Here is a 23,084-nt window from a genome sequence, read left to right as displayed (position 1 = left end):
ACTGCTCAGAATGACAGAATATTATAGAAGAAGGGGGAAACGTTATATAAAAAAAAAATATTACCACTAGATGGCGCTTAAGCAGTAGAATTTGCAAAACAAAAGATATGGGGTACATGGCTATTCTTCAGTTTGTGTCTGAGACACTCGGTGTGACTGTCTCAGTGCAGGATTATGCACTGCTGGTAATGTTATTTTACAAGAACTGTGACTGTGTGTCAATAGTGGTGCAGAAGTTCTGGACACTCAACGATATGAAAAAAGGTCTTGGTCAAATTTCTGTCAGGGGTCTAGAGAAAACGATTAAGAAATTTGAAAAAGACACATTCTTTTGAAGTTCATTGTGACAGAGGGAGGAAAACAATTGATCTGATGTCAGTAGAAGATGTAGCCACAGCATTCAAGGAGGGATCGAGCAGTGATGTGCAAACATGCAGTGCATGGGGAACTGCCCGAACTCTGGACTTCCTTGTTAGTATGGTGCATAAAATTCTATGAAACATTGCTAGTCATACAAAAGACCCATGTTCAGGAGTTACTTCAAGCTGACCTGCCAGTAACACAAATGTTTGTTCTAGAGTTTCTTGCTCACATGTAAGTGGACAACGAACGGCCATGGAACATTTTGTGGAGAGACAAAGCCAACATTCATCTCCAAGGGCATGTCAATACACAGACTTGCAGAATATGGAAAACAGAAAATCTACTCGTACATCAAATGATACCATTCCATTCCACACAGGTAACTGTGTGGTTTAGGTTGACAGCATCATTTATCTTAGGGCCTTTTTTTTTGAAGAGATGGGCTCTACAGATCCTGTACCATCACTTGTAAATTCTATGATGGTGCATCAACATCATTCCAACACTTCAACATCATGGATGTAAGGATAGGATCATTTTTATGCAATATGGCACACCTCTGCACATTGCACAGACAGTGAAGCAGCTGCTGCAGAGCCATTTAGGAAATTCTAGAATTATCAGGTGCCATTTCCCTACAGCTTGGCCATCCAGATTCCCTGATCTTAATCCATGTGGCTTCTGGCTGTGGGGTTATCTGAAAGATGCTGTGTTCAGTGCTCTGATTACAAATGTTGCGAATTGAAGGCACACATTGTGCAACACATTCTGAATGTGACACTCGAGTCATTCCAATCTGTTGTGGAACACACTGTTTCTCAATTTCAACCTGCGGCACAAAACGGTGGAGAGTATAACATGTCTTGTGCCTGTCTCCCAGCTCGTGTGGTCCTGCACATTGCACAGTGCTGCAGGTTTAATGTGCAACTCACACCATAACCACTGTATTGCGATTCATCTGTCATTTGTGACTGAACACTTTTACACTATGACATTTACGGTGCCATCTGGTCGTAATTTTTTTTTTCTTTCCATAATGTTTCTCCTTTCTTCTATAATATTCCACTCAAATTTGATGACATTCTGAGAGCAGTTCTTTTTTTACAGCATTGTGAAATTGGAACTTTACTTATAATCACCCTGTACCGGTACTTTTACGGGAAAAATGTCAGTTGGAAATATCTTAAAACAAAATGTTGACATAATACTACCTCAAGATATCACAGACTTCAAGGAAACTGAAAATATAGTTTTTAGACTGTTTATTGATCTGCTGCTTTGTTATACATATTGCATACAAGATTTTATTTTTCTGTATGAAATTCTAAAAACCAATATGTGATACACAGAAGAACAAAACAGTTTTCAATATTTTACCACGTGTCCTCCTTCATGTTTCATGACAATATCTATTATACCATTTGAATGTGAACACATGAAGCCCTTTTTTGGACAAAATGAGTGAATATCTTCCATATTGGTGAGATAGATTATGAGAAGTTCAATGTTGGGGCATGCAGGAATATGAAGGGACAATGTCTCCCTTTATTTCATAACAGATGTCACTGAAATGTAAATCAGAAACTTACAGGAAAGCAAATGAGGGTTTAATATATTGTTGATGACAAGGTCATTAGATCTGGAGCACCAATTCAGTTTGGGCACAAAAGGAGAAGGAAACTGTTTGTGTACTTTTAAAGGAATCATGCTGATATGACTGCCCTTGTAAACTGAAAAGGATTTCCACATCACCAACTGCAGCATACAACAAAATACACTGGAAAAAACAACAACAAATGTTAACACAGCATCTGTCAAATCTTTTTGACAGCACATTTGATGGGAACTGAGCTGCCATGCAACAATACTAACAGAAATCATGAAGTAATTGGTGCAAAATACCTACACTCTTGACATATGAAACTAAAATGAAGTATATGTGAGTTAATTTGCAAAACCATGTAAAATATGGACACACACACACACACACACACACACACACACACAAAAAAACAGGGTTAACTTGCTGCCGATTATAGTTTGCAAACAAACTGGATAAACTGAGATAACTCTGGATAATCAGCCAAGTGCACAGAGAGAGTGGCTTTTCACACCTCCAGTCACAATGTTATGCAAAAATGACTTGGATTAAATCTCCCCCCCCCCCCCCCCCTCTCTCTCTCTCTCTCTCTCTCTCTCTCTCTCTCTGTGTGTGTGTGTGTGTGTGTGTGTGTGTGTGTGTGTGTGTGTGTGTGTGTGGGCACACAACAGCAACGAGTAACTCATCGTTTAAGAGTTAACTATAGCTTCTTGGATCTGGATCTAATCAGTGCCCATTTGTGTGATGATGATGATGATGATGATGATGATGATGATGATGACGACGACGATGTGATCATGTTGTCACATCCTTATTGTCACTGTGACATTCCATTGGAGCTACTTCTGTTGAGATCATGTTGTCACATCCTTATTGTCACTGTGACATCCCATTGGAGTTACTTCTGTTGAGACATTGCAACTATCCAGCATACCTTCATGTAACTTGTTTTGGAAGCACCTACAATGGATCTGCACCTCAGAGAACTAAGGCATGGCTTCATGTGAAGGACGTGAACAATGTCTCTGTGGCTGTCTCCTCAGTGTAGAGCCATCATCCTTGAATCAACAGATTATGACCCTCAAGTGACGTAAAATTCAATATTGGTAGAAGTAGTGCTTTACTAATTTTTCTGATAACCTGAACTTCCATACACATATAGCAGTCCATACTAGGTCATCCGGATTGTAGCTTATAAGTCTGTGTGCAGTGTTATTATGTCCACGGTCCTTTATTCTGAGCTTACAAGGTCCATATGGGCACGGGCAGTTTTGCTTCCTCAGTTTAGACGATGAACAGTTTTATGTAGCAGTCTTCAGCACCATAGGTCGAAGCAGAAACCAAGTGTCTGTTACTGCTTCAGCCTTTCATCCAGAGACCACGAAAAACACTATGAAACATGGAGTGTCTTGCTTTGCTGTATTATATGCCACTGTCATGACAGGCACTGTAGTATCCAGTCTCTCTGGTGTCAAACACACATCAAGAGTATGTCTGAAGACAGCAAAGGAAAATGTGAAAACAAATTATAACAGTTTCTCCCTGACAACTCATTTTATTCCTTAGAACAAATTCTACTACTGTGAGAGCTGGTGGGTAGGAATTACTGACTCACAAATGTGTGTGTGTATTGGACACACACACACACACACACACACAGAGAGAGAGTTATAAATGTTTAGCATGTAGCCATATTTACAAACTAATTTGTAATGTGAATGTAAAATGATCCATTCCCCATTCCTCATCATTACGATTAATTATGCAAAATGAGCCATGGAACATTAAACTATCCAACTAATCTGCCAATGACTTATTAAAACATTCCATGAGACCATTTGTTTGCAGGTGATAGGTAGTCATCCTGTGAATGATGTTGCATTATAAAATTACTTTCAACATTAGTATTGACTGAAACAGGTTTAAATGGTCAAAGATCATTACACATGGTGCCACAACCTTCAAAATTATGCTTTTTACAAGAAACCTGGAAACTTCTGGAGCTTTTTACAGCCAGGTCAGCCTTGCCGACAGCATAGTGGCAATAATATCCACAGAAAATAACAGTTTGGATTTCAGAAGAGTTGTTCTACTGAGAATGCCATTTACATGTTCACTCACAAAATTTTACAAGCATTAAATAATAAAATGATGCCACTTGGTATTTTCTGCAACCTATTTAAGGCATTTGACTGTGGGAATCACAATATTTTTCTACACAAATTGAAGTTTTATGGGATTGATGGTAGAGCCAACCAGTGGATAATGTCATATCTAACCAAATGAATGCAGAAGGTTGTACTTTGTAATTCAACCAATGTGGTCTGGAGACATTATTCTGACTAGGGTGAAATCAAGTACATGGTTCCTCAAGGCTCCATCTTAGGTCCATTGCTGTTCCTCATATATGTGAATGATCTTCCATTTAATATACAACTGGTAGAATTAATTCTTTTTGCAGAGGACACTAGTATTGTAATCAATCCAAGCATGTATATAGAAAGAGTAGAAATAGTAAACCGATGTTCCTAAAACTATCATTGACTTGTTTTCTGTGAATGGTCTGACCCTCAATTTTAAAAAGACACAACATATTCAGTATAACACATGGTGAGGAAATAATAAATTGGGTGCAAACTTCAAAATCCTTAGGCGTTAATACTGAGGAGAACTTAACTGGAAAAAACACATAACACATTCTTTAACCCCTAAAACAACTTAGTTGAGCAACATTTGCATTTAGAATCATTGCAAATCTTGGGGAGAGGCGAATCAGTAAGTTCACATATTTATGATGTCATACAGAATAATGTTCTGGGGTAACCCATCTTTAGGAAAGAAAGTCCTCATTGCTCAAAATGTGCTACGAGAGCAATACATGGTGCACATCCACGATCATCTTGTAGTCATCTATTTAAAGAGTTGGGCATACTGACTACTGCTTCACAGTCTATTTATTACCTCTTTGAAGTTTGTTGTAAATAATCAACTGCAGTTTGAAAGGAACAATGCTGTACATAATTACAATACCAGAAGGAAAAATGACATCCATTACTCCACATTAAGGTTGTTTTATCACAAAAGGTATACACAATACTGCAACAAAAATTTTTGATAAGTTACCCAAGGATATAAAATGTCTGACAGATAGCAAAATAAAATTTGAAAACAAACTAAAAAAGTTTCTCCTTAACAACTACTCTACACTGTAGAAGAATTTCTATTACTGTAATGTGTAAAAGGTGGTGGGTAGGAAATACTACCCCAAATCTGCAGATTTTACAAAGAAAGAAAGGAAGATAAACAGAAATTACTTTATAAATGTTCGGCATGTATCCATATTTAAAAATTAAGTTGTGATGTGTATATAAAATGACTCATTACAATTTACTGTGCAAATGATCCATGGAACATGAAACTAACTAATTACTCGATGAGGCAGTCAGTACACAGTACCATCCATGTACCCCTAATTGTTAACTTGGGAATTCTCCCCAAGAGGTCAATTCAATTTTGGTAAAATATAGCAACTGCAGGAGGAATTGGTATCAGATATCCAAGAGGTGACTAAGGTCCATGCTTCTATCGTTGGCATTCCCTACAGTGGCTTTATATAATGTCCTGCAGATCATGACAGAATTTGGTGTGAGACATTTAGTTGTTTCAGTATTAACTAAGCAGTAAAAAGTTGTTTAACATTGTCACATAACAGTCAAGAAGGTAGGATGAGACAGAGTAACGGGGGTATGCTAGTGGGCTCCACACTGGGGATACTATTTTCTTGAAATAAAATGAAGACTTGCCTTCATTTACGTTTATAGCAGATAACTCTAGAGCTGTTTAGTTCACAGATGAAACAAGTATTATTGTTACTAATTGAGGCCAGGAACTTTACTATATGGTAAAATTGGCCCTGGAGACAAGCATCTCTTCGGTGCCAGTGGAGGGGCAGATTCTTTAATTCCATTAAATACACATCATCTAGTTTGTTAACACAATTTTACTTATTCTGACATCCAGTTCTGCTAGAATAATGGTATGATTAGTGAAACAGAAGACACTAAATTTGTGAGGCTTGGGGCAGATGGCAAGCTTTCATGGACGGCTCATATTCTAGGCCTGCTGCAGAAGTTGAAAACCCTACCTTTATGGTTATAATATTATTTAGTCAGAACCACTGATATTATAAAACTTAGTTCATTTCACTTACTTTAATTTGTTGATTTTATATGGAATAATACTGATGTGGAATTTAGTACAACACAAAACAATTTTTCCCACAAAAGTAGTGAACGCAATGCAGTATGTGGCATTAATTTATGAATTTCACATAGGCCTCTAAGAAAAGTGATGGCATCTTGCACATTTACATCACAATACATCCACTTACTTCTAAGATTTATATGAAAAAATATTAACTTGGTTAGGAGGAAGAGCAGCATCCATTCAGAGAACTCAAGACAAAGAAGTAATCCTTATGTTGTGAGCACATCTTAAACATTGTTCAAAAAAGTGCTCAGTATTCTGCAATATAAATTTTCAATAGGCTTCCACAAGGTTGAAGGAAGGAAAGAAGGAAGGAAGGACGGAAGGAATATTAGGGTTTAATACCCCGATGACACTGAGATCATTAGACACAGAGCACAAGCTCAGAATGTTTCAAGAATGCAGTAGGAAATTGGCCATGCTCTTTCAAAGGACAGGCCTGGAGCGATGTAGAGAAATCACAGGGAACCTAAATCAGGATAGCCGGACTTGGATTTGAGCAGCCATTCTCCCAAATATGAAAGAAGTGTGCTAACCACTGTGCCACTTCACTCACTCAGTAAAAGAGCTGAACAGTGTTTCTGACAAACCTCAGGTTTTAAACCAAAGCTGAAGACTTACTGCAGATTAGCTTCTCCTATTAACTGTAGGAATAGTTAATAATTACACCATGGAGATGTATTTCATTAAAATTAATGAAATAAAAGACAACACTGCTCATATAGGAGTACTTTAGATATGTTTGATCCTGCAGCTGTAACTGTAAGTTAGTAAAGTAAGCTGGTAAGTATGAAAGATGATTAAGGCTGCTTGAGTTCATCCAGTCATTGTGATTAATGTTTTTACAAATTATTCCAGACCAATACTACGATGGATCCTACTAGTAGGGCATAGCAGCCATCTTATGATATCCTTACCCACCATGAAGACTTCTGAAATAAAATACATTACTATATTTTACATATATTATTATTATTATTATTATCCTTTTCTCAGACATTATTTCTGGTTAAAAATAGAAAGTGACGCGGACCTTGATCAAGCGTGACTTCCTTTTAACTGTACGGTATATGTTATATTGCATTTAGGAACTTTCGGGTAATTGAACATGTATCAATAATTACAGATTTCTGTAGTTGTATATATAAGTTTGGATGTAGCTGTATTGCGTTGATGTACTGGTGGATATTGTGTGGTATGACTCCTGTAGTTGATAGTATAATTGGTATAATGTCAACTTTATCCTGATGCCACATGTCCTTGACTTCCTCAGCCAGTTGGATGTATTTTTCAATTTTTTCTCCTGTTTTCTTTTGTATATTTGTTGTATTGGGTATGGATATTTCAATTAGTTGTGTTAATTTCTTCTTTTTATTGGTGAGTATGATGTCAGGTTTGTTATGTGGTGCTGTTTTATCTGTTATAATGGTTCTGTTCCAGTATAATTTGTATTCGTCATTCTCCAGTACATTTTGTGGTGCATACTTGTATGTGGGAATGTGTTGTTTTATAAGTTTGTGTTGTAAGGCAAGCTGTTGAGGTATTATTTTTGCTACATTGTCATGTCTTCTGGGGTATTCTGTATTTGCTAGTATTGTACATCTGCTTGTGATGTGATCTACTGTTTCTATTTGTTGTTTGCAAAGTCTGCATTTATTTGTTCTGGTATTGGGATCTTTAATAATATGCTTGCTGTAATATCTGGTGTTTATTGTTTGATCCTGTATTGCAATCATGAATCCTTCCGTCTCACTGTATATATTGCCTTTTCTTAGCCATGTGTTGGATGCGTCTTGGTCGATGTGTGGCTGTGTTAGATGATACGGGTGCTTGCCATGTAGTGTATTCTTTTTCCAATTTACTTTTTTCGTATCTGTTGATGTTATGTGATCTAAAGGGTTGTAGAAGTGGTTATGAAATTGCAGTGGTGTAGCCAATGTATTTATATGAGTGATTGCTTTGTGTATTTTGCTAGTTTCTGCTCGTTCTATAAAGAATTTTCTTAAATTGTCTACCTGTCCATAATGTAGGTTTTTTATGTCGATACATCCCCTTCCTCCTTCCTTCCTGCTTAATGTGAATCTTTCTGTTGCTGAATGTATGTGATGCATTCTATATTTGTGGCATTGTGATCGTGTAAGTGTATTGAGTGCTTCTAGGTCTGTGTTACTCCATTTCACTACTCCAAATGAGTAGGTCAATATTGGTATAGCATAAGTATTTATAGCTTTTGTCTTGTTTCTTGCTGTCAATTCTGTTTTCAGTATTTTTGTTAGTCTTTGCCTGTATTTTTCTTTTAGTTCTTCTTTAATATTTGTATTAACTATTCCTATTTTTTGTCTGTATCCTAGATATTTAGAGGCATCTGTTTTTTCCATCGCTTATTATTATTATTATTATTATTATTATTATTATTTTCAGTGGCATTTTAATTCTGGTATTCAACAGTGCTACATTTTCATTATTTGATCCCCCACTCCCTGACCTCTCCTCTCGATAAGGTACCAGTTTTATGAAATATTCAATAAAATTGTGCCACTGACAGTGATGCCCAACCAATTAAAAAAATTAGGTAAACAGTGTATTTCACATGAGTAATTTATTTGTTGACATTAAACTTCATATGGCCAAATGAATAAGTTGTCTACACATGTTGAAAGAGTTGCATAACATCTTCTGAGCCAACAGATATATCAGTAAAACAGCAAGAAAAGGCATGAAGTTTAGCAGGAATGGAAAGTTCCTTGTCATGAAATTCTCTTATGTCACAGACATCAGTGATGAGTTAGGCAAAATTCTTTGCTGAGGATGCATTTTAAGTATCTTATAAGATGACATAATAGTAAAGGCAGAAGGACTTTAATGATACCTTGAAGATAAAATGAAACAACACAGATTAGAAATATACAGAAACTGCTTAAGTAATTAATAATAAATGTGTATGGGATCATGCTTGCAACACTCTCTCTTAAATTTGGATAGAGTACCAAGGCTCCATCCATCCACCTTTGCAGTCAGTGTAAGTTTAAGTATAGCAGAGATACGCAAATATTACAGTCGATCCTCTGAATGTTTTTGTTTTAGTACCTATTCTTGTTATACAGCTACGAATTATGTTTAAGTTGTTGAAGCAATTAATAACAATGATTTTCAATCAGAAAATAGTATTATACATGCATGAATAATAAAGGAGGCACTTACCATAGCTAAATGAATCATCACTACGGTTGATTTCCTTCAGTGAGGCATGTTTGTGTCGCGCTGACAGCTTTTCATCTTGCCCAAGTACAGGAACGTGACCACTACTGTGTTGATATTTGTGCTGGTCAACAGTTACTGTAGCCTTTTTAAAGTCAGGTCCACTGCTTTGGGCCACATTTCTTGCAAATAGCTGGCTGTCTGTTGTTGCTAATAATTTGGAGTTCCCTTCTTCCCTTTCTTTGCAAACTGTTCTTCTCACTAACCTATCCACATGCTGAGTTTGTTGTTGACTAACATCTACATTCTTAACAAACACGCTATCACTTCCTACAGTACTCTGCTCACCAAAGAACTGTGCACTGGCTGAAGCGCTACTTTGTCCTGGGCACGGTTCTCTTTCATTTTTCGAAGCACTGTTAGCTCTTATAGTTTTGCTAACCGAGGTAGGTTTTTGTTTACTAGGAGGTGGTACTGGTTTGTTTAGGAACCCCTTATGGTAGCTCACTTCACTTGAAGACACACGATTTGTAACTATGTCATCGTATCTTTCAGTCTGAGGGACAAAAGATGGTTTTGCTGAAACAGTCAGTTCAGGTTTCATATCGTGCAAATAATGAGACTGCTGAGGATCCAATCTACTTCCACTACTGCTACTGTCCCTAATGACACTTGAAGTCAACTGTTCATGATTCGCCCATGCTGGTTGAGAAAGTTTTCTCCCAACAGGCAATATTCTGCTGTATTTTGAGTATGTGCTTTCTACCTTCCTGTGTTGATTTCTGCCCTCTGGTTCACACATGACACAAGAAACTTTTTCATCCCTGCAAACATGAGGTGATATTTTGCTTTCTTTCACAGGTTTGGCCACTCTTTGTTCTTCAGCTCTTTGATGGATACATTTTCTGTTTACCGCTTCACTACAGCAATTCACTGGATTTTTTTCAGTCCTAACTGATGAACACTTAATTTTGTTTTGTGAATTATGAGGCTGTGGCCCTCCTGCTCGAGCACTTCTTTCTCCCCTTTCATCCTGGACCACTGGGTGTACAGCATCTGCATGAGAATGTGGGGAGAGATTAGAGTAGATTTTGGCACCCTGCACCAAATCACTCTGAATTAACACTTTGGAATTACTTTCCTGCCTATCTGAAAGAGTTTTAGCATCACGAACCTGTATATCACTTTTTGACCACACACTATCACTTTCACAACATTTTACACAACGTGTATCTGAGCCAGATACCTTATCAGTGCTGACAGCTTGTCTGAAGCTATTTCTTCTCTCCCTTACGCCAAGTCCTGTTACAATGCTAGATACCTTCTTCTGAATTTCACCATAAAGTCCTTGGTTCACTGGCTTTACATAAACACTTGAAGAAGCATGAGACTGTCCACTACTTAATGAGTTTCTGTGTTGACACACAGCATATTTTACCAAATTTGTTGCACACTGCTTACTATCTTTCCAACCTCTTCTATCATCTAAATCAGTCTTAGACAAATTGCTTTGACATGTGGACCTATTCTGAGGCCACAGAGCTGCTTTTGCTTCTGATTCCATACTACTGCTGCTGCTGCTACCGCCACCACCACTAACTGACATTCCTTGCACTTTCCTTAGGTTACCCTTCAGTTCTTCAGTGCCGCAACATTCCAAACTGCTGCTTCTATCACTCACAGAGTTTGCTAACCCATGCAGTTTCTGGCCTCCATCATACCTTTGTTCATTTCCTGCACCTGCTCTGTCTGAAAACTTAGGTGGACAACTATTCAAACTCGGCTGGTTAAAGACGGTCCCCGTTTCCAACGCTCGTCTTTCAGATCCTTCAAAGTGATGTGAAATGTTTGTACCTGAGGACTTATGATTCACTGTGCAGTCTTTTGCTTGCTGTGTTGCAATACACTTTCCTGAACTAACACTTTCACTCCCACAAAATTTTTGACTTTTTACCAAGTTTCCTTTTCCTACTGAAACCAAAGACAGTTTTGACTGATCAGAAGAACCTAAAACCCGTAATGACTTACTCCGTTTGATAGGAAGAGCTGGCTGAAAACCAGAACAGTGTGAGGAACTGCTTTCTTCTTTGGGTTCATTCACATTGTGCTGAACTGTCTTTGTTTCACTCTGCCCAAATCGACTCGGTGATAACTGCTTCAAGTCAGGTTTACAAACTGCGCCGAGAGAATGGCTGCGAGTGACCTGTTGTGAATGACGCACTCTGGTCGGAGGATTGGTTGTTTCAAGATCTCCTAGATTCCTCTCAAATATAGCTTTCAGTTTTGCTATCCGCGGTTTCTGCGTGGACGTTACTGATGTCATGACACTGGAGCTGACACTTTCCTCACTAACACTAGTCCTTTCAGAAGCTAAACGCTGTTTCTCTGTTAGATTTTCAACTTCTTTTTCTTGTTTGGAAGCTGCTGTGGAAAGTCTCTTTTTATGTGGCAATGGAGGAGCAGTAGAATTAGATATTTCTTTTTCTCTGATATCTTGTTTCTCTGAAAAGTAGAAAATGATAACTGAATTTGAAAAGTGGGTGCCAAGTACAAAAATAGTAAATTACCACTAGTTTAAATAAACAAATCTAAATGAAAAACATGATGTGATGTGTGTCCTCTAGAATTAATTAATTTTGTTAAGCAGTTTCCAGTTTACAGAGCCATCATCAGACATATTGTTTTTTTCATTTAGAATTATGTTGTGCTACCAAGAAGCTACAGAAGTACCAGTTAACAAAATGATTAAACAAAAGGCAAATACTAAGAGACATTGAATATTCACATTCAGACTTGAGCCATAGCATGTAAATTACATAAGCCCCCTCAAAAAAGAATTCAATAATAATAATAATAATAATGATAATAATAATAATAACAACAATAATAATATACAAATAATGTATGTGATTTGTAGAATACTATCATGTATAGGAGTATTCAGAATACAGGTTGTAAACATCCACAACACTCAAATCAGAAAGCAACTTTATTACGTAAACACATTATAATGCACACACAGCTGAACAATCCCCTGAATATAGAGCAATACTAGATGTACAGAACACTGAAGTTTACAAATTCATCTAAAATTTTTTGAATCTGGGACCTGGGGAGAGAACTGAATGACAGGTTAACTACATATGCAGAGGTTTTGTTAACAGCTGCACAAGAAATGCAAAATCATGGTGAATTATCGAGTAAAGTATTCACTGCTTTTTCAAGCTGGTGGAAAACTTTGAAATTCAAAAAATGTGAATTTGTGAGACAGGAAAATAAGTTTCTGGGACACATCTCACAACATCTGGCATCGGTATGGACCCAGAAAAGTTCAACAGCAATTGATAAGCGTTAGTCTCTCAAGAATAAGAAACAGCTTGAAGCGTTTCTCGGCTTTGTGGATTTCACCACAAGTTTGCAAAGGGGCAGGCTTTTAATAGCCCACATTTTAATAATCTGCTAAGAAAAAATAGTGCTTTTATATGGATGGAGGAGTGTCAAAACGCCTTGGATGAACTGGAAAAGGAGCTGTAAGGAGAAATCAAACAAAACTGAATATCTTGCACAATGGGACTATGGAATGGTTCCATTCAAAAATAATCACCACACATGTTGAGACATTTATCCCACAGGGAAATGAGATGATCAATTTCTGTTTTGTACAGTGTGGTCGACTGCAGACGGATCCACAACTGCACTCTGTCTTGAACTTCCTTATCTAACAGAAACTGACATCCATGTCTTTCTTTAGGTCATCAGAGATTTGAAAACCACATGGTAAATGATCTGGGCTTTACTGGGGATGTTGCAGTGTTTCCCAAGCAAATCGATAAGGCACAGCCTTTGTCTGCCGTGGGGGTTACTATGCAATAGGATGATTTTAACTGACAGCATTCCTGGGTATTCTGACTTTATGGCGTGTTGTAGTTTCTGTAAAGTGCCTTTATAGTGCTGTGCATTGATTATGGGTCCACACTCAAGGAACTCAACAAGCTGAGGGCCCCTGCAGTCAGAGGTGGTCATCATGATCTTATGAGGTGCTGCTATTTCGAGTCCAAGGACAAAAGGCAGAGCCAACAGTGGAATCATCCCACATCTCCCCCACCAAAGAAATCCAAAGCTGTCCACGTAACTTCCAATAAAGTAATGATGACCATCATCTTAGACTGCAGAGGGTCTCTGCTTGTTGAGTTCCTCAAGCATGGAACCACAATCAATCTGAAGCACTATGAAGATTCTTTGCAGAAACTGTGAAACACCATAACGTCAAAATGCTCAGGAATGCTGTAGGGCGGGATCACTCTGTTGCACGATAGCACCCATCCCCACACTTCCAATTGGACAACGGCTACAATCACCTCTGTACAGCCTGGATCATTTACTGTTTAGTTTTCATATCTTTGCTGACCTGAAGAAAGACATGTGTGGATGTTCGTTTTTGTTGAATGAGGAAGAGCAACAGTGGGTGCAGTTGTGGATCTGTTAGCAGCCAACTACATTCGACAAAACAGGAATTGATCATCTCATCTCCCAGTGGAATAAATGCCTTAAAGTGTGTGGTGATTACTTTTGAACGGAACCAACCATTGTCCTCCTGTGGTACATGTCCACTTTTTATTTGACTGCCCATCATATTAAAGTATAATGTAGTTACATCACCTCGAATTAGCGCAACATTACACACGAATGCTGATAACAGTTATTATGGAATTGGTATGGAAACTTTCCCGGAAATACATAGCCCACAAGGAACAATTCATAAAGCCATTGCATTCGCAAGTCAAACACTAAGTATGAAAAAGGAAGTATCAAAAAAGGAAGTGATGGTGATTATATCGGGTCTTGAGAAGTTTTGAAATTATATATGGAGACATAAAGTGATCTACCGATCACAAAGCATTGACATTTTTAAAAGATTGTTGTCTGTTAAATGGAAGGTTGACCCACTGGGCACTATACCTTCAGCCATTTAATTATAAAATATGTTACATCAAAGGCAGACCATGCTCCATCTTGGTTGACTGAGTATTTAAACTATTTACCTAAAGATAATAATGATGACAGAACATTTCAAATGCTCTATTTTACAGATGTAAATGGGAAAAAGAAAATTGAGACTGTATGTAAAAATGAGGCACTATTAGAATGAGGATGAAAATAGGAAATCAATAAAGCTTAGGTATGGTATTGCGAAAAATCCAAAATTTGTACAGTATTACAAAATTTTCAAAGATATTTTTTATGGGCATAGAGATTTTTATACTGAAGAATGGCAAGTTTGTTGGCCATCGCAGTTTGAAATTGAGGTAATAAATTACTTCCCTCCAGCATTACGACACTGAGGACCTAAGAAGTGTACTGTAAAATGTTAGAGTGTAATAATAACCATCAATAATGTGTTGAAGAAGGTAACAGATTGTTTAAAGTTATCCAATATTTGCCACAGGGCAAAGTGGTAGACAACACATATAAGGGACCCATGCAAAACATAAAACCAAAAGATAATTTCAAATTAATTAATTAATAGATCTCTACGGTCCCCCCTCCCCAAGGACTTCTGGGAATTTTACATGCATATCAGTAGTGTTGGAAGTCTTCTCCAAATTTATTAAACTATACCCGCTGAGAAAATCTGACAATAGTATTCCTCCTACAGTGTTATACACTATTCAATCAGTGTAACTTGGCACTATATCATTAACTAATCGTTGCCAGAGCTGAAAGGCTTAAGGGGCAGAAAATTATCTTAGGACCAAAGAAATATTGAACCCCTCAACAACTACTCAATGGCAACCACTACTGCGAGAATGATCACTCACAGCTCACATGGAGCATAAGCACGATATGAAAGCTCCTGCACTGCATTGGATACAATTACAAAGGAAGAAGGGAGATTAGGGTTAACGTCCTGTCAGTGACACCATTACCGTTGAAAGTTTGAACTAGAAAGGGTGGGAAATTCATTGTGGTCTGTCATAGGAACAACACTAGCATTTGTCTTCATTTGGGAATCCAAGAACCTCATCATGAATGGTCATATAGAGATTACAATCTTTCTGTTCTCAAATTTGAGTCCAATGCTTTACAATGCTTTAACCACTGTGTTTCTCTGCTTCGTGCCAAGATTACAGATAACTCAGGTATGCAACTCCATGTGTACAGAATGTACTAAGTGGTAGACTGTTATGATCTTGATGCTGAGAAAATATATTTTGGAAACTCAGAGGCTCACTGGATATTGATGTGGATGTGTAAGGTTTGTCTGTTCAAAAAATGGTTCAAATGGCTCTGAGCACTATGGGACTTAACATCTGTGGTCATCAGTCCCCTGGAACTTAGAACTACTTAAACCTAATTAACCTAAGGGCATCACACACATCCATGCCCGAGGCAGGATTCGAACCTGCAACCGTAGCGGTCACGCGGTTCCAGATTGAAGCGCCTAGATCCGCACGGCCACACCGGCCAGCGTTTGTCTGTTCCATTAAGGTAAGCAGGCAGCAACCTGTGGCACTATTGCCTTCAGGATATCTTATACAATAGAACTTTAGAGCATAAATGACGCTGTAAAAAAAAATCAACTTGAAGTTCAGAAGACTGAAACAGGGCATATACGCGGACAAAGGAAAAAAATTCCCGGATCCTGTATATCCCATTTAGAAAATATACTTTTTCCCAGGCAAAAATACATGTTTTCCGTGGTAAGTGACAGTAGGTTTTCTGTAGATTTTTCCTTGGAACTGTAAAACTTATCAATCCTTTGAATGGTTAATGTTTTATACACTGGCGTAGAACTTCCTGGAAAAAAAAAGGGGTGGGGGAGAAGTTTTGGAAAGACTTTTGATGAGGAAAAAGGACAGAAGTTTTGCAAAGACCTTTGATGTTCAGCAACATATACGCTGCATATAAATTCAGTTTGCACCAAACACATGAAGTAGTGTCCTTTTGTAAGCTAGTCATATCTCATGCCACGTGAACTCACCGACCGATGACAGCAGATATTCAGAGCATAGGACACATGTTATAGTCAGCCGATAGCAAGATCACTGTTACATAGCACGAACACACAAAGAGGAAAAGTTAATGGTTTACATTAATATACATAGTATAGCTACAAGAACAGCTAAGCTTTCACATATAATATTGGTCTTGAAGATTACTAAGCTACAAGAGAAGCTAAGCTTCCGCATGTAATATTGATATTTTTTTGGGAGTGTTACACTTTAAGATACATCACACAAATATGCCGGTAAATTTAAAATAATGACATAAATGTCTGGCCTTCTGGGCTCGAAATTCTTGTAAGTGGCTGGTCCTCAAAGTGTTCAGTTAACGCTCTGTGATTTAAGAAATTTATCACATTTTCTTATACATAACATAATTCATCTTGCATAAAGAGAAATTTACTTTGAAAGTAACTCTTTTCGAACCATCGTTTGCAATACTTTCCCGAGACGGTTAGAAATAGGTTCTATTTAGCAGTTGCCAGAGAGTACCAGAAAACAGGCATTATTGCGTGTGTGCAGCTGCAGTGGTGTAGGAAGCTCACATGTACAAAGCACTAAGAAATCTTACATTCCGCCATAAAAGAAAAAGGACATCAGAGGATACTCCAAGAGTATCGGGATTTCGTAACCATATTAAAACGCATAATTCGGCTTGCAGTGCACATTGGTCTTTTCCAGATTCACAATGAAGTAGGTCCCATCTTGTATTAAGCTTTTCACTGTGGTTTTTGGAATGTAAATTTTCTGAGAGTACCAGTACTGTACTATCTCATATTTGGTTCTTTATTATGGTATAATGCCATACATGGCAGAAGATAAAAATGTGCATTTGAAATTCAGCGAACAGTTGGAACTAACCAATACTGTGAATGAAACACGTTTAAAATAAATTGATTGCCTCAGCTGAAAAATGAATAAAGCCAAATTTCTTTAGCAAACTGACAAAAATAACTTCATTGTTCTGCAAGGTAATTATTGCTTGACTGCTAATAACTTGGAAATAAAATCAGAAAACTGAAACCAATAATATATTTTTGCCCTCCATAATTACATGAATGTACTTTAATTCACTTGATGGCTCCCGGCCACAGAAATCTGTTTTGTTTTCATTTGATGTGGGAGCTGTAAATGAAGAGGAAACAGCGAAATCACTATACGCAAACACGGGTCACGTGGAGACTAACCCGTCCTCACTACAACTCACACAACCCTACACATGTGCGAATCTGGCAGCTAGGGCGCGCGAGAAAAATTTTTTTCGTTAGCATCTGGCTGCTTGCTGCTACTGCCGATACAGCAAACAGCCGCACTTCAAGTAGCAGGAAGCGGGAGAAGGTACTGCTCATACGCGAGTCAACTGCGCATGCTCATGAGCCCGCTGGCAACTGGTTAAACAAACCTAATGTAAATAGTTGTGATGTCACGCTCATAGAAAGCAGTTTATTGTTACGAAGTATTACATAGTCTTTGCCTTAAGGCCTTTGACATATTTTTGCTGTTTGCAGACTCCTGTGGTACACAGTGTTTAGTTGTTGTTAATGGCTCATTTCCTTTGCCACTAGAGTTTTATTTTTTTTCCTCTCGTTGATATTTTATTGCTGCAGTATTATTCTCCAGTAGCAGGATACAGTAACATTCTTTGCCAGACTCAATTCTTACCAGTTGAAATTACAAAAATTTAACTGAAAGCTAAAACAATGAAAAATTCCAAAAAATTCCCTGGTTTTCTCTCGGATGAAAAAATTCCTGGGTTTTTCCAGGATTTCCCAGTTGTCCCGGGTCATATACACCCTGTGAAACATAATTTGAATTCAAATCTATAGTCCAACCACTTAATTTCACACAGTCCCTCAGTGGTTGAAAGAGGCCTGTAAAAAATTTCAAGAAATTTGGTTTTTTGGACTAAAGACAAAGCTAAGCTGCAAATCACATGTTGCTGGCCTGCTGTAACAACTCAATGGAGTTGTTAACTGAAACTACTCACAGCATGAGTAAGCTTGTTTAATTTCTGTCTGTAAATTCATTGATGTCATTTTGGAGTAATTCAGTTCCAGCAAAAAAAAGGTGGTCTTATTAAAAAGGCAGGACACCACAGCATTTTCCTTTTTATATCAAAAGTTCCTTTTTTCCATTTTCTAACTTCTCATCACTCTTTTGACTAGTTTGATGTTATTCTCCACTTCTTCCAACTTTGGGCCAATTTTTTCATCTCTAAATACCTATTATAGAAAACATCCTTGGTAACCTGTCTTACACACATCTGATCATTGTCTACCTTTACAACTGTGTTCTCTGTTGCTCCTTCAAGAGCCAATTTAACTGTTTCTGAATGCTTTATCTAACATTCCATTAAAGTGCCCTTTCTTCTCAAAAGTTTCCCATGGACTTCTTTTCCCCTCCTATTCTTTAAAGTAGCTCTTCATTTTCTATTTTTATCTGTTTACATTATGTTTACCACTACAGTTCAAATGCTTTCTGTTTCTTGTTTATGTTTCCTCTTCCACACACAATGGAATGATCATCAGCTAATTCAGTTGGAAGATGCAGAAAACACCATCAGTTATGTTCTTGTCGAAGGATTCATCCCAATATTTTTATATAATTATGGAAAGAATGTACCAATATGCCAGGCAAGGATTTGAACTCACATAATCTCAAAGATGAGTTCAGTGTTTTAACCACAGTGCCATTTCACAGAGCTGCAGCTGAGATACAGTGTTGTATCTGTCTTTATCACTATCTTCCTGCTAATGTTACCAGTGACATTTACCAGTTATGCAATTACCACTCACTGATGACTGACTGAAATTTTTCTGTCTCCGAAAATTTTACTTCAACAGGTTGCTGCTAGCTGTGGAATGCAAAATTAGCCAAGGAAGTCATTACCATTGTGCTTACTTCAAATAGACATCTGAATTGAATCTACAAGCTGTCTAATAAATTTCTGTGTTTTTACAGTTGTTGCATTCTTACTGAAACTTGGTATAAATTAACCAATGTTTGCAATGTGTACCTGATACTAAGAAAAGTATCTTAGACATAATAAAACTTTGTTGACCAAAAAGTGTTACACAACTTTCCTCTTCATGTGGCTCTGTCATATACACATTATTTTTAATTACCACAAAGCTGAAAAGACATAACTCTATAATCTTCCTATCATCTTTGCAATGATTTTAACTTTCGGGTAGGACTGGGATTTGAACCTAGACCCTGCCTTTTGTGGGCAGCTAGCTACCAATTATGCTGTCTGTGCATATTTTACAGACTAATTATTTGAAGTTTTAATTCATCATCATATGTTTCCCTCATTACATTCCAAATTGCAAAGAAACTCTCCTGCTGTGCTGTTGAACTGGAATAAATGGGTAAAGTGAAATAGCTCAGAGTCTTACTTAACCACAGACTCCGAGTTGTTACAGAGATAATATACTTCAGCTTATGAGGAGTGAGGAGTGGTTAAGTCTAACAATCTACTACTTCCTATCCTGTGGCCATTCATCATAGTGTACAGTTGGTTGGTGCTCATACTAACATAAAAGGCTATGCAGTGTTAGCAGCAGAGTTAGTATATGACATGGCTACTTTTGCAGGTGGCCTGGCCTCTGATGGGGCAGGAAAAGCTTGTGACAGGGCTGGAGTAGGTGGTGCTGGGTTGGTGGATTGGCCAGGCCTTGCACCTTGGTCTGTGACACAGATACGATCCCAATCCACCCACCTAGCATCTCTTACTAAGTCCTGTCAGGGGCTTATCCTACCCCATAAGAGGCCAGGCCACCTCTGATAGCAGCCACGTCATATACCAACTCTACTGCAAACACTGCACAGCCTCGTATGTTGGTATGACTACCAACCAGCTATCCAACTACCAACCAGCTATCCGACTACCAACCAGCTATCCGACTACCAACCAGCTATCCACCAGAATAAATGGCAACTGGAAAACTGTTGTCAAGAACAAAGTTGACTACCTGATGGCACAATACGCTCAATTTCAATGGCTACTACACAATCCCAGCTATCTGGTTCCTTCCCTCCACCATCAGCTTCTCTGAACCACACTCCTGCAATTGTCCTGGCCTCAAAGTCAGGTCACTCATTGCCCCTACACTCTCCACCCAACCGTTTCCCCTTCCTCTGTTGTGCCATCCCCTTCCAATTCATGTTCCCATGTAGCTTTCAGTGTGTGATGCTTCCCACCGGCCGTTACAACTGTGCCGGCTCATATACCTGCCACTTCTCCCTCTCACTTTCTACGCCGGCAAACCGGCCTCCCTCCAAGCTGCCAGCCACCCACCTCCAGTACCTCTCATTGTCTCCCACCTTCGTGTCCCTCTACCCATCACACCCAACACTATCTCCCCCCCCCCCCCCGCCTACCCCCATAACCAGCACACCTGTGGCATTGGCACTGTCAGTCTATCTGGCACCATGCAGGGGCTTACGCGCGCGCGAGCGAGTGTGTGTGTGTGTGTGTGTGTGTGTGTGTGTGTGTGTGTGTGTGTGTGTGTGTGTGTGTGTGTGTGTGTGTACTTTAGCTCGTCAAAGGATATCATGTTGCCAAATGACGCAAACCAAATGTCGGGAAGATTAGGGTTTAATGTCCTGTCGACACAGAGGTCATTAGAGAATGAGCATAGGCTTGGATTGTTCTGAGGATGGGGAAGGAAATTGTCCATGCCCTGTCACAGGCACCATCCTCGCATTTGACTGGTACAATTCAATAAAATCATGGAAAATCTAAATCTGGATGGCAGAACGTGGATCTAAACTGTCATCCTCCGGAATGCGAGTCCCTTATGCTAACCATTGTGCCACCTTGTTTGGTCCAAATGTGAGGGAGAAAGTAAGTCTTACTAGTGTTCTAAACAAATGTCGAATTTTAAAACTCTCTAATCTGTTACATACTTAATAACATACCATAAATGTAAAGTAGTATAAAGTTGTATTTACTGCAATGAAGCTGAAAGTGCTATATTACTGACAGATGTGTGCAAAAGAAAACGTTTAAGCCACAGTTTTCAGAATTTTGAACTCTTCTAGTAGTAACAAAGGACAGGAGGGGAAAAGGAAACAAAATCGAACATGCAAACTAAAGACTATGCCATTCAGTGTCAAGTAGAACATACAGGGTGCCCAAGGAGGACTGATCAATATTCAGAAATATTACAGGATCGATCATTTAAAGTAAAAAATTTGATATGGACATATGCCCTATTCCGAATAGTTTCCAAGGTATGACACATAAAATGTACATTGTTATTTATTTTCTGTATTATCCAATAAATTGTAAAGTTTACTCACATTTAACAGTTAGTAAACATTACAACACACATTTTACAGACTATCAATTGAAAAATACATATTTTTAATGCATTCACCTCCAAAAACTGTTGTACACATCACATTACAGTTGTACAGTTCACAATAAATGTTCAAATATCCCACCGTCAACTTTGATGCATTTATGCACTCTCGGGAGAACATTTTATGTGTTGCTTGTTTGAATGCCTCTGCAAATTTCCTAATGAGGGCAGAAGCGTCCATGATGTGATCAAGCAGTTCACATTGTGTATTCAGGTTTTTTTTTTTTACACTTCAGATTTAATCTGTTGATCTTGGGGGTCAGTCAATTGTACTATCAGGACCAATGCAGTGCTTAGGGTAATTCCGCCCATTTCAACAATGTGCTGCTGTTCCTGCACAAGTTGTTGAACTACACGTTAAGAATAAAAATGGAACTTGGAAGAATATCTATATCACACAATGTGCTGAAAACTCTGTAAACATTATATGATCAAAAATTTCACGTGGCAGAAAGTGTCACTGCATGTTCAATGGGTTAAACCATTCAGAATAGAGCATATGTCCATATGATGCTTTTTACTTCAAATGCGCACTCCTGTAAAATCCCTGAATACTGACCATCCCTCCTGGGACACCCTGTGTAACATTCAGGAAAGGTATATAATAAGGCTTGGGAATAACAACTGCTTTGTGTAAGTGTAAAAATCATAACGTATTGGTATCTCCATCTATTTAACTAACAAGTCATTTTTCAACACTTACATTTCCAATAACATCTATCAAATAGAAAATAATTTATAACAAATCATAACTATTGTTTACCGTACCTTCACATGGTGTTTCTATTACTTCATAAGTTGGTTCCAAATTTGAATCAGTTGTCTCTTTCACAAGTGGCATACCATTGAGATCAATATTTTCATAAGGATGTGAATCAATCATTCGTAACTGCTCACAAAAAAGTTCCCTGACTGCATGGTGTACCAAAACATACTGTTCTTTCGTCTGGACCATTGCTGTGCGTTGTTTACGCATTTCACGCACCAGGTTGAATAAACTGAAGTCACTGGTCAGTTTCTGAAAATCATACATAAATTATCATGGTATAATCTTACGCAATGAAACTCACACTCAGATAATGCACATATCAGAGACGAAAGGGAAAAATGAATATGTGGACCTCGGTCTTGACGTCTGAAACACTACACTTCCATTATAATGTAATTACTCTATTTGGTTCCAGCACTACTTTACGAATATATTCTGTCTGAACACGTCAATATAAATTTGTAGAATTTTCAGTTACCATGGTAACCAATATGTAAATTTTTCAAAGTATTTCC

General features: G+C 38.1%; 1 protein-coding gene across 1 annotated transcript in view; it reads right to left on the bottom strand.

The window, feature by feature from the left end:
- LOC126184862 (uncharacterized) overlaps positions 1–23,084 on the bottom strand; it is a 130,566-nt gene that overhangs the window by 51,248 nt on the left and 56,234 nt on the right. Inside the window, exons 6-7 of the mRNA XM_049927477.1 lie at positions 22,569–22,818; positions 9,431–11,929 (exon numbers count right to left, since the gene is read on the bottom strand). Of these exons, the coding sequence (XP_049783434.1) occupies positions 9,431–11,929; positions 22,569–22,818 (2,749 nt within the window). The remainder of the gene's footprint in view (positions 1–9,430; positions 11,930–22,568; positions 22,819–23,084) is intronic.

The sequence above is a fragment of the Schistocerca cancellata genome, chromosome 4, assembly GCF_023864275.1.
Source record: "Schistocerca cancellata isolate TAMUIC-IGC-003103 chromosome 4, iqSchCanc2.1, whole genome shotgun sequence".
NCBI lineage: Eukaryota > Metazoa > Arthropoda > Insecta > Orthoptera > Acrididae > Schistocerca > Schistocerca cancellata.
The sequence above is the reverse complement of the archived record's forward strand: the minus strand, read 5'-3'. Positions and strand labels throughout refer to the sequence as shown.